This window comes from Helianthus annuus, chromosome 12, assembly GCF_002127325.2.
Source record: "Helianthus annuus cultivar XRQ/B chromosome 12, HanXRQr2.0-SUNRISE, whole genome shotgun sequence".
Classification (NCBI taxonomy): Eukaryota; Viridiplantae; Streptophyta; class Magnoliopsida; order Asterales; family Asteraceae; genus Helianthus; species Helianthus annuus.
The window spans coordinates 150396441-150415987 of NC_035444.2; the positions used below are offsets into that span (position 1 = coordinate 150396441).

Here is a 19547-nt window from a genome sequence, read left to right on the forward strand (position 1 = left end):
AGTAGATGAAGGAATGAATGAATGATCAAAGTGTGCAACAATGGGCTTTATATAGTGTTCATAAATTCATAGATTGTTGACAACAAGGTCTACCATTGATGTTTGATCACTAACAAGTGTCCCTAAATGTCTAGGGGATGTTTGGGCAGCTCTTGGAAGTGTTTAAAGGCAACATAAGTCGTTTACATGGGCTGAACAGGCACAAAAATGATTTTCTGTATCTGGGCGTGTCAGGCGGCCCGCGTAAGGCCTTCACAATGTTTATGCGGGCCGCGTGAGCCTTCAGATCTGATTCCAAATCTTTTCATTAATTGCATGTTGGCTCCTGGTTCTTCGAAAGGTCAACTTAACTTATCTCTTGCACTTTGACCCCTTCCAAATAACCTACAAGGGCCCCTAGACTTTTACCTATCATGCTAAGTCCTTGTTTACCTTGTTATTACCCGAAAAAGTCATAACTTTCAACGTTGACGCTTTTAACCCCTCAGGTACGAAATCGATCATAACTTTCTCATTTTACAACGAAACTTTATGAAATTTGAATCGCGCATTGTAGTGAGCATAATTTACCTTTACAAAGCTTCGGCTTCGCTGAAAGGTCACTAAGAGGTATAACTTAAACATGTTGACACATTTAACCCCTGTAGTTTGTAATTTCTCACTTTCTTTCAAAATGAGCTTTGAATGATCCATGAATCATTCGTTTAAGGGTATAAACATCATGTAGGGATATTGTAGGGCATATTTATCCATTGTTGACATTTTGAACCCTTGAATTCACATACTTTCTATGTTTGTCAACTTTAGTCCCTTTATAGTATTCATTGACTCGTTCAAGCTTATGACACGTGTCAGTACATTATAGGACGTGAATTTTCGAGGTGTTACAAGAGACTTGGATTACAACCCTATAAATTGGGAGCTCGGGCTTCAGTCCCAAATCGCTCAATCTCTTTCTCTCTCAACAATTTTCTGAATAGATAACATAATTTCCGGGCATAATACCCCCTAAATAGCGAGGTTCTGCTCCGTTGTAAGTATTATAACCCCTGGAGACGTATTAGATACTCTGCCCGATTGATCTAGGGTTCCGTAACGGCTGTCGTGGTTCTGCCCGACGTAGTCGTTGGAATGCCGTCTCGGGGAGGGTATTCCTAATGTTAAATTGGGTTATTATACTAACACGTGTGCATTTGTGTAATTTATTGATAATCCTCAGGAAACCCTTACAGAAAATCAAAGACGGTAATGTGAGTGATCTCCTTTTTGTTAACAGTTTTTACAAAACCTTAAATATTTTATAATGCAATTTAGCAGTGATTGAGTCTTTGTAATTTTTCAATTACTGCCGGTATTATGGGGTTTTATATACATTACTTGATAACCTTCACAATTGGACAACGGGTTAGCCAATGTGTGATATGACCATAGCCACAGATCCGGTCGAGTGGCAAGTACTGAATGAGTAATTGTGTAGATATAAACATTGTAATCGCTCTCAATACTGTTTAAATTAATAACGCTTTTCTTGATTAAACTGGGATTCACTCACCAGTATTTCCCACTGACAAAATGTTTTTAAACGCGTTTCAGGTAACACAATGTGAAAGCCAATTAGAAGCCAGCTGGACAGCACTGAAGGCTTGGAAAAGTGATTATAAAAGTTACCTAAATAAAGAAGGCGTTTAATTTCAATAAAATGGGATTTATCCCTAAAAATCAGTTTGTAATGAAAACTTGGGTTTTATCCCAATGTGTTTATTTATATAAAATATTGTGTTTTACTCTGATAAAATAATTTCCTAACTACGGTCCTGATGTAATTCCCGCTGCCAAATTGATAAACACCGATACTGAGTTCGCGGCCGCCCATTCCCAGGCAATAGGGGGCGGGGGTTGTGACAACTGTTGTTTGAACAGATAAGAAAAACAAGTAACGCGTAAAATAAAAACCATACACACATTAAAAACAAATATACAATCTACTTTTCTCAAAACTTAGGGGTTGTTTGTTTACCTCTTAATGAGGCTCTTAATGGTTCAGACCTCTTACTGGTTCAGCACTTAATGGTTCAGACTGTTTGTTTCACGAGTAGATGTCTGAATGGTTAAGATTTATACAGAGTCTGAATGGTTAAGACCTCTAATCTGAATTGGTCAGACATTTGCCTCTGAACACTTAAGCATTAGACATGCTCTTAATGGTTCAGACCTCTTAATGATTCAGCACTTACTGGTTCGGCACTCAACCATTCAGATGTTGCCAAACAGCCCCTTAATGTCAAATCAACACTATAAGGGTAGGGTCTAAAAACTTATAGGTAGTGTTTGGTAAGCATGAATGAGAGTCGGAATAAAATCAACTATTACAAAGAAATGAAAAAAAAAATATATTCGGTTGGTCAATGTAATAGAATCACTCATTAGACTACTCCCATCAGCAACCTAAACGAAAGGTTGGTTGCCAGGTGTCAAAAAAAATAATAAGAATATCTTTTTTTTTTTCAAAACTCACGACCTGCTCTCCAGGACGACCTGGGGTTGACATGGGTTGTTGCCACATGTCCATTTGTAGTGGCTTTTGTCATATTTTAATTTTTTTTTTCTTTTGATTCTCAGCAATTATTTTTTATTTATAATTTGTTTCTTTTCTAATAAATTATAATATATAACTTTTTTAAAAATCTAAAATGCAGTCTAGTTTAGTTTTCTAAATATATTCAGATATAAATTTTAATAAAAATGATTTTCTTTTTAAACAGATTTTTTATGACATCTAGCATTATCTTATTCGTTAGATGTCCATATTTTATAGGTTTGTTAGATTTTTTGATAACTTTTTATCATTTTTATATTTAATTGTATTGTTTCAAACATAATTATTGTTGTTGTGTAATATATATATATATATATATATATAATAAACGAGTTAATTATATAGTTAGTCCATTTTGTTTACATAAAATAACATACTTGGGTACTAATAGTTTAAAATCACCTTCTAGGGTATTAACTTTTCATTCTGTAGCGTTTAGAAGTATTAACGTTAATTGTTTGTTAAACTATTAGTACCTAAGTATGTTATTTTGTGCAAACCACAGGGAGTAACTATGTTAATACCCTAGATGTTAATACCTCCAAACATTACAAAATGAAAAGTTAATACCCTAAAATATAATTTTAAACTATTAGTACATAAGTATGTTAGTTTGTGCAAACCACAGTGACTAATTATGTAATTAACTCAGCTATAAATCAGTTTTTAATAAAAATGGTTTAAATTGAGTTGCTAATGGGTGTGGAAAGGTTGAGGTGGGTTGGGTTGTGTATGTGAAAGTGAGAGAAATTAATATTTTTATTAAAGGTTGGGTTATGAATGTGGATAGTCTTAGATAATGCATTCAATTCTCTCAAATTCATTCCATACAACTCACTTGTTTTTTTTTCATATCATTCCCTCTCTCACCCTTCATAACCAACACCACCCACCACCGACTGTTGTCACTACCCGCCACCGCCGCCAACCTCCGCCACTGACCACCACCAACCACTGCCAATCGTCGCTGCCGCCACCACCCTCCACCCGACCACCGTCGTTGCAACCGTCACTGCAACCCATCACCACCACTACCGGATCCACCCGTTCCCGCCACCATCGACCATCACCGCAACCACCGCCCACTGCCACCCTCAACCGCCACCACTACCCACTACCGCCATCCATCATTATTCCTTCATCTTTTCCCGGCTACCAAACAACACAAGGTAATGAACCATTCCATTCTCACATAGTAACCAAACAAGACTATAGAATGATAATAATCCATTTCATTCTTTTGTCCATTCTATTAACTCATCCATTTCATTACCTACGAAACAGACTCTAAAATGTCATAATATCATTCAAACACAATTATCGTATTTAAAGTCCAAAACGTATTACTATATATATTAAAAGTTTTTGGATTTTTGTTTTGACTACGAAAGTTTTTGGATTTTTATTTTGATCACGTTTGTGTTGATTTTCATTTTCTTTTTTATATAATACAAATGTTGTCGAACCTTAAATATAGCCACTTTTGTGACTTTTTACTTGAGTAAATTGTCATTTTAGTCCCTAAGTTTTTGTCCAAATTGCTATTTTAGTCCAAATAGTTTTTTCTCCCCTGGGTCCCTAACTTTTCCTTTTTCTGGTCATTTTGATCACATTGCCTAACTTAGTCTAAAAACCAGGTTATAATCAGAGGTATTTTTGGCATTAAATTATTATGAGGTTTATAATTATGTTGTAAACTACCCCTAGTTATCACTACACAACAGTTATTCCAAAAATACCCTTAGTTATAAACAGATTTTTAGACTGAGTTAGGCAATGTGGTCAAAATGGCAAGAAAATGGAAAAGTCAGGGACCCAGAGGAGAAAAAAAAAACTATTTGGACTAAAATGATAATTTGGACCAAACCTCAGGGACTAAAATGGCAATTTACTCTATTTACTTTGACCAAACAAAGTTTGTTTGATAGTTAAGATTGTAGCTTCAACTTTTTTAGTTAACTTTTAAAGTTGTCACTTTTAACTCCTGCTTTCTAAAAACTTTGTACGGTATCACTTTGATCCCTATACTTTAAGCATCTTCGTGTTACGAATTCGTGTTTTTTAGCAGTTTTGGTCGTTGTTTGGCCCCTCCTCGTCGGTATAAATTCGAATTCATCTCCGTTCTACGTTATGTGAGTCACTTGGTGTTATAATTCGTGCTTTTGTTATATGTTTTTTTCTCAGTTTTGGTCATCGTTTGATTGTTGTTTAGCATGTTTTTACGCCCTTAGTCCCTTACCTTTGGGCTACAGTTTTACACCCCGTCCCGCAGTAGGGGGCTCAATTCTAGTTAAATAATAACATAAAACAGAATTTCGTCTGAATGCCAATCTATTCATGTCAAAATTCATTCGTACTATAAAAGTAAAAGAAGTACGCTATTTCGTCTAGTAAAAATAACACAGACCATTCATATGTTAATCGCGTAAATAAAAATCACTTTGATGTCCTTGAGAGATGAATTCAAACCGAACAAGAGCCAAAAAGGAAAAAGAAAAATTAAGATGTCGAATATGTGATTGTGAAGCTCAGGGTGAGTTCGGTACCGTACCGGTATCAAAAGTACCGATCTAAAAAATCGTAAAAAATATTACCGGTACCGAAAATCCTCGGTACAGTCATGTACTGGTATAGTATTCAAAGGTAAAGAAAAGCCTAAAATACTTGTAACGAACCGAAAGTACTGATTCCGAGGATTCCGAAAAACAAAAAAAATGAGTACTTTTAGCACCGGTACCGATACGGTACCTGTTCGATTTCAGTACCCTCTGCTCATCCCTATATTATTATCGTTATCCCATATTTATTAATATTTATTATTATTGTTATCCCATATTTTTTTCTAAAACTTTCGGACCTTCCTTTCATCCATTCTAAGAACCTCAATATATAAAACAAGGGCATATCTATAACTATAAACAATGTTTTCAACATAACAATTTCAAAAATGATACTTTTAAAGAGCCTTCCAACAAGTTCCTAACATAAAAACAGTAGCAAAACCAAACATAAAACAAAAAGTTAAAACAAAAAAACACAGAGTTAGTGTTGACTTATAATCAACAACAAACATAGAACTCAATACTTATCAGACATAGGTATCGATCAACGACTTTCTCATCTCATCCACAATAGCACTGGGCTGAGCTTCTCTAAGCTTGAAAACACTCTCAATCACAGACAATTCCGTTGCAGTAGTATCTGACCCACAAAATGCGGTCCAATCGTTGACAGTTAGGCCCGCAGCAATCACTTCGCTACCACGGTTAACGGTCCCCGCCACCAAGGGAACCTGAAGCAGGGTTGACAGCTCATCCAAGTCTTCAATAGAAGTATGTGGGTGCACCTGTGATCACATGTTGATTCAGGGTATGTTTTATTTCTAGCAGGCCATACAAGTAAAACAAAAAAAAAATATCATATTATTTTTTTAAAATGAGAAAAATGCCCAGATAGTCCTTGTGGTTTGCCCAAATTTCACCTGTAGTCCCCAACTTTCTAAAATCACACTCTTGTTCCCGGCGGTTTGATTAGTTGTTAGTCGGATAGTCCCTGAAGCGGATAAAACTACCCTTCATCCGCTTCAGGGACTATCCGAGTAACTAGACAAACCACAGGAAACAAGAGTGTAATTTTAGAAAGTTGGGGTCTACAGGTGAAATTTGGGCAACCCACAAGGACTATCCGGGCATTTTTCTCATTTTAAAATTATCGCTTTTATTTATGAAACTTGGAAAGTGTTTCGGGTCGACCCAACATGTATATTATAGATCATAACGTTCTTACCATGCCACCTCTATTTGAAAAGGCACAATAGCTGCCCACAAGGATATTACCGGCAATTGTTTGTCGGAAAACTTCTACACCGAGAACATCGGCTATCATTTCCTCGGTTTCCTAATTATACATATATATAAGTATATTACCATCATGTATAAATAATATCATTAAAAGTATATATTGATGTTTACCCTATCAAGATCGGTATGAGTGAGGGCGACATGGTCATTGCACGCTATGCAATTTCCAAGGGCAGATAGTCGTTCATCAATGCGTTGAACCACGACTGCATCGGGCAGACTGTTTCTCAAGTGTTGAAGCTCTGAAATCACGGATGCAAGCAAATCATCACTAAATTGTTTTAAACTTTTATGATTATCAGAGTTATATTTGTCTCACATGCCATTAGGGCTGCAAACAAACCAAAAACAATTCGTGAACTGTTCGGCAGGAAATTCGTTTGTGTTCGTTCGTTTATTAAACAAACGAACACGAACAAGAAATTTCGTTCGTTTAGTTAAATCAACGAACAGGAACAGATGCCGCGTTCGTTCATTTATGTTCGTGAACATTCGGTAACGTGTTCGTTTGTGTTTTTAGTTTTTATATTTTATTTAAATATTTGAAAATCGTGACAAATAGAACATTTAATACGTGTCGGATATTATATATTATGTTCATGAAAGCTTGTTTGTGTTCATTTATTTCCATTTGTGTTCATGAACATTAGTTTGTGCTCATGTGCGTTCATCAACATTCGCATTCGTTCGCTGCCTAAAATAAACAAACAAACACAAATGAACAAGTGTATTTGCCTTAACAAACGAACACGAACATAAAATCTCGTTCGGTAATGTTCATGAACAGTTTGTGAACACATATATTTCTTAACACGAATGAGCACAAACTAATGTTCATGTGTGATATTGACCCATTTAGACTCTTTTTAAGTAAACAAGTTCTATAACAATTGCCCGTTTTAACCCGGTTGACGAATTTGAGTAGACTCATATTGACTACCCAATATACAATTTATTTTTGCCCAAATCAACCCAATCTTTTAATAATGGTTCATGATTTTCACCCATACCTAAAAGCTACAAATCAAATGCTAAATTCAAAAAAAAAAAAAAAAAAAGAGTAAACTGCCATTTTGGTCCCTGTGGTTTGGTCATTTTTGCCACTTTAGTCCAAAACTCAAACCTTTTGCATCTGGTCCCTGTGGTTTCAGTTTTATTGCCATTTTGGTCCAAAAATGAAATCAGGTCATATTTGTCTTATAAAATCTTGTAATTTTGTCCCTTTCCTCAAGGGCAAATCAGGTAATATTTGTCTTATAAAATCTGGTATTTATTTATAAAAAAGAAATGACCATTTTGCCCCTAAGGAAAAGGACAAAATAGTAGGATTTTATAAGACAAATATGATATGATTTCATTTTCGGACCAAAATGGCAATAAAACTGAAACCACAGGGACCCAGATGCAAAAGGTTTGAGTTTTGGACTAAAGTGGCAAAAATGACCAAACCACAGGGACCAAAATGGCAGAAATGAAAGTTTACGAGTTTACCTTGATCAGTAGTAGTATGAGGCAAAAGAAGCCCATTTTTGTTACCTATAACAGATAATTTAGAACCCGTGTAAAAATAAAAATAATAATAATAATAATCTAAATTGCAAAAGCTTGTAGAATCTTTTACCAATGCAAAGACGTCCAATGATTCTCGTGCCACCAATAGAGGTCTTAACCACAGGAATAACGTCTGCTAGTTCAGACTCAAATGTGCTGCAAAACAAATATTCAAATATGCTTGTAACATGTTCTTTAATCGTATACAGTATATTATATATTCATTCATATAACACGAATCACAAGAATAAACCTGTAGAAATTTTCCGAGCCGCCAATTGCTACCAAACAGTAAGCATTTGTTAGCTTTGAGAACACGCCAATTTCACATGAATTCTCAAACTGAAGTCCTGTGAACAATATGCATGCACCATCAGGATACAAATTAAGGAATAAATAAAGGCTACACATAGCAAATTTATTGCATCTGAACTGAGTTGTAATAATTTTACATAATATATGTTTCTCGGTCTCGACAATGTTTTCTACCAGATTAAAATGCCATTTTCGTCCTTGAGGTTTGACCAGTTTTGCGACTTTCGTCCAAATGTTTGAAATCTTGACATTTTCATCCGACTCGTCAACTCCATCCATTTTTCTCAGTTAAGTCAGGGGTATTTTCGTCTTTTTTGTTAATTTAAAGGGCAATTCGGTCTTTTTCACTTTATGTACACGCATTTGGCATAATGTACAAGTATTTAAAATACTGAATTGCCATTTAAGTTAACAAAAAAGACGAAAATACCCCTGACTTGACGAAAAAAAATGGATGGAACTAACGAGTCAGATGAAAATGGCAAGATTTCAAACCTTTTGAATCCAGATGCGGAAAAACAAACCTTTGGATGAAAGTCGCAAAACTGGTCTAACCTCAGGGACGAAAATGGCATTTTACGCTTGCTACTAATAAACTGATGATAAGTGCAAGTTAATTTAAAAATCAATATTTCATTATTTCCAAAGGTCTAATATGACACGTTTTCTATTATAATCGATGAAGATGTCCTCATTATAATGACTAGTATGTTATTTTCAGAAAGCAAAAAAACAGGCAAAATAAACTTAATAGATATAATATTTAAAGTCTATCTCTGCAGGCATCCTAATGATGATTCAACACAGCTTTTTTACGATTCCTATAATCTAATATATTCACACACAATATTTGTACAATGAAAATACAGTTAACGTAAAACCAAACAACCGCTAACTTTACAAGTAACCCGATCAAAAAGTTAACTTACTTGTGGCCATAAGAGAAGCAGCTGATGAAAACTGGCTCAACAAGAAAATGTATCTGTCAAACACATGTAATAGTCACATTATTAGAACTTTGTAAAAAATAAAAAAAGACGGTATCAAAAGTAAAAAACATTGCAACCCAAATATTACAAATGACTCCCACTCTTCCCACACCCCTAAAATCTTGTTTTCACACCCCTACATCTATACGACCCATACAGAGTTATACGGGTCGTATAGAAGAATGTTGCACAAAAAACGTCAGAGAATGTTTTTTTGTCTCCATGTATACGAGCAGTATAACCCGTATAGAATGTTATACGACCCATATAGTGCTATACGACCCAAACCTCTTATATAATGTTATACGACCCGTATAGAATGTTATACGACCTAATATTTTCTCCATCTATACGAGCCCGTGTAACAATATATTACGACCTCATATTTTCTCCATCTATATGTGCAGTATAGCATTATGCGACCCAATATTTGTCGTGTAAGGTTATTGTATACGGGCAGTATAACCCAATATTTGAAAATGGTAGCTGATACAATCATACAATACTATAAAAAAAACAATGGTTTTCCACTTTTTCCCTGCAAAATTTAATGTGAAAAATTAATGCAAAACAGTAACAATAAGGATAATCGGTTGAATTTGAAATTTCATTCCAAAATACAGAGTCTCATACATTATCAATACAATAAAAGGTGTTACTGTTATTAACAGAATCCCCAATTCATATAAAAACACAGTCTGTCATATTATCAACATATTGATGAACCAAAAGGGCATGGGCATCATACATCGATAACTATATGAGAAACACAGGTGTGCATACCTTGTATGAGCTTCAACTGAAACTTTCAGCGAGCTGCCTATCGATGAATATTTAGGGTTTCAAATGTCGAGATACCAGCGTCTGTAAGGGTTTTATAGTTTGTACAGCACCGCCTCCTTCGGTACCGATTTGCAGTAAAAATAATCACGTAATTACTTAAAATATTTAAGGAAAAGAGTAAACTGTCATTTTAGTCCTTGTGGTTTGGGCACTTTTACCATTTTAATCCAAATCTCAAACTTTTTAAATTTGAGTCCCTAAGGTTTCACTTTTGTTGCCATTTTAGTCCAAAATCCAAAAAACTTCTTTTTTGACTATTACAACATATCTATTTTGTCTTTTTGTTCAGGGCATTTTGATCATTTAAAATTATTATAACATACCCTCTATCTCTCTCTTCTCTATCTCTCATATCTTCATCTTCTTCTCTCCCTCTCTCATATCTTCACAAAACCCACCCAGACTGCATCACTCTCAACAACCCCATAATCTCACATATCATCTTCATCTTCATTCACACCAAATTTCATCAAAAACGGTCTTTTTCACATTCACGCCAAAATTTCACCCAAATCGATTCTCCCCATCAAAATCACTCGATTTCTCCACATGGGTATTCCAAAACCTTTACAAAATCATCACAATTTCCATCTTGATCACCCAAATCGATTCAACAGCTTCAACCTTTTAGATGAATTAAAAAACGGCTTCCTTACCTTCAATAAGCTAGAAGTGGTGCGTCGGTGGAGGTTATGCACTTGTGCTACGGTGATGGCTATGTGACGGTGGAGATGGTGTGACGATGGAGGTGCGACGGTGGAGGTGGAGGAACGATGATAGAGGTGCGACGACAACACGTAACGTAACGTCATAACCTAAACGTTGCAGGTTGTTTTCGTGGGAAAAAGTGCTGATCTGAAGGTGATTCCAGCACTAAAACAAACACCGATTGAGATTCTTGATTCTTGATAACTTCACTGGCCCAAAGTTCTTGAATTTGATGGTTCAAAGAAATAGAGGACTCACAGGATCTTCATGAACAAATTTAGTAATGAAAATGTTGAAATGAAATAAACCCAGAAGGGATTTGTCACAATTTGGTTGAAAACCTTGAACTGTGAACAGAGAGAGGGTGGTTGATAAAAGGGGTGGTGGATGAAGGTTGGGGGAGATGTCATTAATGGGAGACCATTGTTGATAGCGTGGTTGCAGGGGAAGAAATGCTGGAGAAGATGAAGAAGATTGTTGTGGGATTAAGGTTTGGTGTGGGGTGATTTTGGGAAAGATGAAGAGTATTTGGGGAAGATAATCTGCTGCAATATTTATTAAATATAACTAATTTAGTTATTAAAATGTTATAATAAATTGAGATGGACAATTTTACCCTTAAAGAAAAAAGACAAAATAATCAGATTTTAATAGCCAAATAGAGGTGATTTGATTTTTGGACTGAAATGGCAACAAAAGTGAAACCACAGGGACCCGGATTTAAAAAGTTTGAGATTTGGACTAAAATGGCAAAAGTGACCAAACCACAGGGACCAAAATGGCAATTTACTCTAAGGAAAAATTACAAGTTTTGTTCTTTACCTTAATACCACTTATCAGGCGATATCCTTTTTAATGAGTTTTGACAAGTTTTGCCCTTTACAAGAAATTTTGTTGCAAGTTTTATCCTTTAGGCTTAACCCAAGTAGATTTTCTTGTTAAATCATGTCACTCAAGGGTATTTTAGTCTTTTTATCCATAACCAGCATAGAAAAAAGAATTTGTGTAAATCGGATAAGGATTTTAAAAAAAATGCAAGTTTATGAGTCATACTTGAGAAACGTTTTGAGCCGGGCATATGCAGCTCCAATTTAAGAAACATTCTGTCGAAAATGGACCTTGGCGTCACGCAACGACCAAGGGGGATTATGGTCGCGTCACGCGATGCCTCTCGCAGCACGCGACAAGAAAGGTTAACCCCGTTGCGGCACGCGACGGGCATAAAAACCTGGAAAAATTGTTTTGTTTGTTATTTTTGACTTGATAACTTGGTTTGGTGCATTATGAAACCATTATAACTAATGTTTGTAGTGGTTTTAATTATAGGTGAATATTATAAGTCTCGGGATGAAGATCAAGCGACGAATAAGAACCGAACATACGTTAAATGAAGCTTCCGTGTTGATTTTGTTTTGTTAAAAGTGAATTATGTAAACACTTATAACTAAGTTTTTGAACGTTTTAAACATGTGTGAATACTTATGATGTAAAAATTTTTAGTAAGTGGCATTTTTGTTTTAAAATGCTTACTTTAATGTTAATGAAATGTTTAAATTAGAATGGGTCTTACAATGGACAACAAATAAAAGACACAATCAAACTAAAAACACAATGGAAAGTAGACCATAAACACAATCGATAACAACAGATAAAAGACACAATGGATAACAGACTAAACACAAAAAGTGTCACACCCCGATATTTCCACATATTACCGGTGGGCCCGGTGGGGAGTATCGTGACGTAGTTGATATCATCATAGTTAAACCACACAATTTTAAATGCACAGCGGAAGCAAAAGATAAATATATTACAATCCGATTCAAAAGTAATATCAACTATTACAACGGAATGTAAATTGGATCCACAGGCGGATCATTAAAACAGAAAGAACATATTGTTCAATAGACTTTAGGCATCTAGAACTTGCGAGATTCCCTATTGACACCCTGAGCTCTCAGCCAATTACGTATAGTACCTGTCACTTAAACTTTTGGGAAAATACGTCAGTTTACACCGGTAAATACAACTTAACTGACTCATTTTGAAAACGTTTTGGAAAATTGATTTGAATGCACATGGCACAAAACTTTTATAACTTGGGACAATTATATAAAATAATCTAGGATACAGATTTACATGTTCGTTATACATGTAGGGCCCGATGTAGAAACCGGGTCGAGATTAACAGACACACCACAAGTATAGACCCACATGAGCGTGAGATACCGTTTCCCTTATGCAACTGTCAGGTGTATGCCTACACTCCGTGCATAAGACGTGGCCATTTTATAATACAATGATGCCAAGGATATCCAGGACATGATCATTAACCTCTAAAGGCCTTTATTTCAAACAAGACAGATTAAAGCGGGTTACCTCAATAATTCAATCACAATACGATTAAACATACAATACCCGACCAAGCGGTATTATTATAATACCGTATCCCAAGCCCATATAGGGAAAATAAGTTAAGAGTATTTACCTGAGCTAAAAATGCAATTTATACTCAGCCGTATATCCTAATCAGCAAGCACAAGTACTTCTACTGGGGCTCTTAATCTGGAACGAAGGTTTTTATTAACCTATTAGATTCCTAACGGGTCTTGTTTAAGTATTAACTTAGACCGGTTAGTTTTAAGGAAAAGTTTACGGTTCAAACGCAAGATTAAGCGAAGACCAGATTAGAACGTGGTTTAGACCCGACAAGCTTGTATACTTGTGTAATAAAAATGTCATAAAAAGGGTAGTTGGTAGTGTAATGTAATGATCCGTCTTTTGGTATCGTCTATATTTGATTAGCGTAGTGTAATGATCTGTCTTTTGGTTAGCTTAATTGTAATGTAAAGAACCCGTCTTTTGGTTAGCGTTATTGTAATGTAAAGTACCTGTCTTTTGGTTAATGGTATGTAATGATCCATCTTGTTAATGTAAAGAACTCATCGTGCATTTCGACCAAATTGGGCATTTCCCAAATTGTGCATTTCGACCAAATTGTGCATTTCACCAGCATCACTAAGATCAAAGTCCACTGCAGCCCTAAACTCATCCATATCTACATCATACTCAAGCACTATGTGATCGTCATCAACCAAGTAATCAGAATCTTCATCATCACTATTGTTATCACTCCCCTCAACACTGTTACTGTCCTCATCACCAGAACTCTCCTTGTCACTATCATTATCACTATTATCATCACTCAGATCAACATACTGAGGCTCATTAACTTGATCATGTTTACCCTCTTTAGTATTCACATCATTTCTAGGAAATGTTTGGATATGCTGAGCATAAACTTCAATGGTTCTAGTAGTTTCAGCATATTTAATCAGCTTCAACATATCCGAATCAATACCCAAATATCTTAAACCAGTTTCTAGCATCCTTCTTGGTTCCCTAAAGTTGTATATCACTACATTTTCCTCTGAATAACCTAATTCTTGCATCATATCATTGACTATAGTAACAGAAAACAGATCAGGATTCACCTTGTCAATGTAGTCGACTTTACCCCCTTTGTAATGAAACTCTGGTACATCATCCAATTCACCACCATAGTGAAATTACAAGGTGAAGTAGCTTGGAAATTTGGCTGAAAGAAAAAGAAAAAAAAAACGATTGATTTATCAATTAAACCCTAGCTTACAAGCAATTCTCAGATGATGGTGGATAGAACATACCATATGTAATGTCAGGATTGAAATTTGTGTTTTCACCTCTGATACACCAATTATCTGGCTCCAAATCACTAGACGATTGGGCCATTGATGATTCTTCACCAATTCGTTGTTGTTCTTCAGCGATTCCTATAAATTTTAGGGTTATCTTCTCTCTGTGAAATGGGTTTAATGAGGTAGGTGAGTTATAAAGGCTGATCTATAATAATAGAAGATAATTTACAAATTATCCCTTATAGTTGATAAATTTCAAAAATAACCCATAATAAGGTATAAAGTAACTTGGTTAGGTTCAAAAATACCCATAATATGGTATAAAGTAACTTGGTTAGGTATTTGGATGAAAATGGCAAAAAGTTACAAATGTTGGGGGCAAAATGGTACAAAACCTTCATTTTGGACGAAAATGGCAAATGTGCCCAAACCTCAAGGGCGATTTTGGCAATTAACTCTATATATATTTGCTGGTTGTTAGAATATATTAGTTTATTAACTATGAAAGTATATCAGATTTAAATATTAAATATGTCACACACACATAATCCTTTTGAGTTCAATTTACTTATCATCATTAAATATTTAGATCTATACAGAACCTATTTACTTCAATTATTGTTCTAATAAAAAAACAACAAACTATTAATGTTTAATTATATTAATAATACTAGGTTATAATCCGTGAATACTCACGGGTTGTTAATCTATCTTTCTAAACAAAAAGCATATATACAAATATATATATATAAACGAAAAATTGTATGATGAATAAGGTGTATAAATAAATGAAATGTGTATACTTCTGATATAAATGATTTATGTTAGTTATGAAAAACGTACTGTATGGATAAAATTATAATGGCAATCTGAATTTAAAATACTAAAAAAACAAACGCATTGTACCACAAACGTAAATAAAGGGGGATCGAAAAGTAAATGTAAGATATATGTTTTTTCGGGTTTGAAATAAAAACTGAAAGTCTATTACTGTAGCGCTTCTGCTTGCTGGAGTTTCATAACCAATAACTTGGAATTCGTTTTAGACCAGTTGAAAAAACAATCGTCACCTAAGGAAATATGTTCAGCTTCAAGTATATCATGCCATCCAACAACAGCGTACCTATGGTTGATAAAATATGAAAAAAATTGTTAGCAATACATATACAAATAGGGTAAAAGATACATAATAAACAAGATAATAAATTGATTGACAAACCTTCTTTGACCATCAATATTATGTGTACGAAGATTCTTAACCCAAGTATTTCCTTTAATAATTTTGATCTTTACTTCAGAAAACTCATTTAAACCACTTAAGTCAGTAATCAATTTCGTAAGAATCTACATTTTGTACAAAATCAATATTGTTTGTGTAATTATGACAAATCTTTATACAAAATCTAAAGTAACATCGAATATATCAAGCGTGAATAATCACATGTTGTCAATCTATCTTTATAAACAAAAAAATAAACGGATATGTATTAATAAAAGAACATATGGGTTAATAAACAATAAAACCTTTGTATGAGTAAAAATTAGCAAAGTTTTAATAATAATTAAAACAACTTATTTTTTAACTCTGTATAATAAAATAATTTAAGCAACACCTCCTTCATTAAATTCTTCTTTAACATCTCTTAAATGTTACATATTAAATCACGATAAATTCAAAAGAAAAACATATTAAACTAAAGTGTAGGTGACAAAACGGTCTCTTCAAAAGATGCGACGTTATATAGTCCTTGAAATGTCTCAGCGTCTTGTAAATATTGAAGATCTTTCATGTCAATCTTTATTTCAATAATAATACCCCAGTCGGTAATAAAAGACCAACTTTGTGCTCCTTTCTCACCTAACTTGTTAAGCCATAACTCAAATGAAATTGATTTTGAATTTGTAAACGAAGACACTTCTAACCATCCTTGATCTTCAAATTTAAATAGCTTCACGTTTATATCATTGGTCTTTACGACAACAAACATATGAAGTATGTTGCGGATTTTGAAAAAGCAGCTTTGGCGAGCAACAACATGAGTAAATTGTGGTATGGAAAGCTTTGAGAAAGTTTCAGAAACCACATCAAAAGTAATCATATAACTTTTAGGAGGCGCCCAATAATGTGGAGATGCAAAATATAGAACATTGTTGCATAAAGTGCCGTTAGACCACAAATATAACAGTGAAGCGTAATCTGATCCTTTTAAAAAGTTAAAGTTTTCCATTCATGTGTGTTCATAGAATACACACGAGGTACAACATCATCCATACGACGTTGGAGATGTAATATTTTAACATCGTTAAATGAGTCTAGATAAATCCCAACTGCATCTGCCTTGATATCGAAAAAACTTTTAGGTTTATTATGACACAAATTCAAAAATTTATTGGTGGTTGGATTCCACAAAATCAATTGGTCTGAAGGACCTTGGATGCACATCAGTAAACGACCGTATTGAGCAGCAAGAATCGTTAGATTTGAAAGCGGGGTATCAACGGGGAAGGAAATAAACTTCCTCTCACAAATGTCTACCTTTCCTCCAATCAAGTTGTCAATATATATTGATGATGCAGTCAACGTGATTAGCTTACGATGTTCAGAATTATACATACGACGAGAGTGATTAATAGAAAAAATAGATGAAGACAATTCATAACGCCATTGCTTGCAAACTGATTTAAATCGTCCAACACATTTACTTGGTAGCCTTGATAGGATTTCGTGAGCAAATATCTCAAACTCAAGAGGTTCCATCATAAAAAAAGATTCATATGAAACAAATGATAAGATTTATGTATAGGAATTTGTGAAGCAAGCAACCAATAAATATTAATGATTAACAAACACATATCACATATAAATAGTGAATCGTATCAAAATGATATACATCTTTAAACAAAAATACGAAAATAATATTAGTTTATTAACTATGAAAGTATATCAGATTTAAATATTAAATATGTCACACACACATAATCCTTTTGAGTTCAATTTACTTATCATCATTAAATATTTAGATCTATACAGAACCTATTTACTTCAATTATTGTTCTAATAAAAAAAAAAAACAACAAACTATTAATGTTTAATTATATTAATAATATAAGCAAGAAGCAAGATAATAATGGAATATCACCAGGTATGGTAGTGAACCGGTCGTCATTTCCGGTGATCGGAAAACAAAATAATTCAGAGAAAAAAAAGAACAAGGTTTACTTCACAATCTTAGTTTTTTTCTTTTAGGTCCACCTCCACTGTTTATTTCAAAAATTCCAAATGTTGTTGTTTATTTCAAAAATTCCAAATGTTGTGAACAAGAATGAATCATGAAATCGGAAAGTTATTGATAAAATAATTTGTATCATCTACAATCATTCATGTAATAAGTTCATAGAGTAAAGACTTGGTGATAAAGAGAGGCGGTTTAGTATGGATACCTTAGATCGAAAATAGATGGCCGGTGCGGTGAAGTAGGTTCAACAGAGATCTTTGGACGTCGAGTCCATGGGTACGCAGCTGTGGCTCAGAATTATCGGTATATCACCGATATGAACGGAGACGATTAAAAGGGCGTGACTAGGGGTGCAAACGAGCCGAGCGGCTCGCGAGCTACTCGAGATCGGCTCGAGAAAAAGCTCGAAACGAGCCGAGCCTTATCGAGCCCGAGCCAAGCTTGAGCCTCAAAACAAAGCTCGTTTGTTTATCGAGCCCGAGCTCGAGCCTCACATGTGAAGCTCGTTAGGCTCGTCGAGCCTTATCGAGCCTTAGTGTAAACGAGCCGAGCTTGTTTAAACTTGTTTACAAGCCGACCTCGAACCTAAAAATAAGCTTATTTAGTAAACGAGCCCGAGCCCGAGCTTTACTTATCGAGCTCGCAAGCCTAAAAAGTCTATTATTTATATTATTTTTATTTAATATACTAATTAATAGATAATAAACGAGCCGAGCCCGAGCCGAGCTCGAGCTTGATAAAATACAAACGAGCCGAGCTCGAGCCCGAGCTCTCATAAGTTAATCGAGCTCGTGCCTGGCCGAGCTCGGGCTCGGCTCGGCTCGTTTGCACCCCTAGGCGTGACAATGGTGGCTGACCAAAACAATAATGTGGGTCAAGCATAGAGCTACCAATCGAGGAACAATGGAATGGAAAAAAAAACTTACCGATTGTTAAATCAATCCTGGTGATGGTGCTTAGCGGCTTTGAGCCTTTGACTCGACTTCAACTAGACCAACCAAATGCGAGACGACTGGCGAGGTAGTTTCGACCTAGCGGTTGGCAGCGGCGAACTCGTCTATAATCTTGAAGGTTAACAAGGGGTCGAACAACAGAGAAAGAGATGTTTTTTTTGGTTCGTAAGAAGTGGAAGGGGTTGAATGATATAGATTTAAAAGGATCATTCCCTCCTTTGAAGGGGATACGAATTCCGCAATGTACGTAAAGAAGTTTTAGAAAGAAAGGAAGGCGCGTCAAATTAGAACGGAAGTTGGGAAACACTATACGGAGGAGATGATAATTGATAAATGTTTTGACAATTCCATAATAAACTGATTCATGTCTTTTAAAATAATATTCTTTCCGGTTTTTTTTTTTTGTCGGTCACTAAGACTATCCACATCAAGGATGTTTGTAGGTGATTCTTGGCCTATGTGGAGGGCATTTGTGAGAGGGATGGATTAGTGGGTGTTGTAGACGATGACATGGAGGGTGTTCATTCTTAAGGATTTTTGGGGAAGAATGGTGAAGAATGGGGGAATGATGGGTCCTTTCTTTTTTTTATTTAGTTTAAATTTAATAAAATAATTATAATAAGGTTGTTTGTGGGAAGGATATATATGTTATTGTTGTGGGTAAAAAGTGTTTGTGGGAAGAATAAGTGAAAAGCTGATGTGGTATGCTGATTAGGCTGTTTGTAGAAAGGATAGCATTTCACTGATGCGGATAGTCTAACGTACTGACATGTGATTTCATTTGTTAGGTTACTTAAAAAACTACTATTTTAATATCAT

At 34.9% G+C, this 19547-nt stretch overlaps 1 protein-coding gene across 1 annotated transcript; it reads right to left on the bottom strand.

Moving 5' to 3' along the window:
* Nucleotides 1-5486: 5486 nt before the first annotated feature.
* On the bottom strand, nucleotides 5487-10238 carry LOC110895539 (eukaryotic translation initiation factor 6-2). Its single transcript, XM_022142860.2, has 8 exons — nucleotides 10095-10238; nucleotides 9252-9304; nucleotides 8261-8357; nucleotides 8078-8163; nucleotides 7948-7992; nucleotides 6568-6698; nucleotides 6383-6493; nucleotides 5487-5942 (listed from the first exon to the last, which is right to left on the bottom strand). The coding sequence occupies exons 2-8, from the start codon at nucleotides 9259-9261 to the stop codon at nucleotides 5685-5687; spliced, it is 738 nt and encodes a 245-aa protein (XP_021998552.1). The 5' UTR covers nucleotides 9262-9304; nucleotides 10095-10238; the 3' UTR covers nucleotides 5487-5684.
* Between the last annotated feature and the right edge of the window lie 9309 nt (nucleotides 10239-19547).

Coding starts and splice junctions, on each gene's coding strand:
- LOC110895539 (XM_022142860.2), bottom strand. Junction 8,164..8,260: donor GGCTCGGAAAATTTCTACAG/GTTTATTCTTGT, acceptor TTTGTTTTGCAG/CACATTTGAGTCTGAACTAG. Junction 6,494..6,567: donor CTCATACCGATCTTGATAGG/GTAAACATCAAT, acceptor ATGTATAATTAG/GAAACCGAGGAAATGATAGC.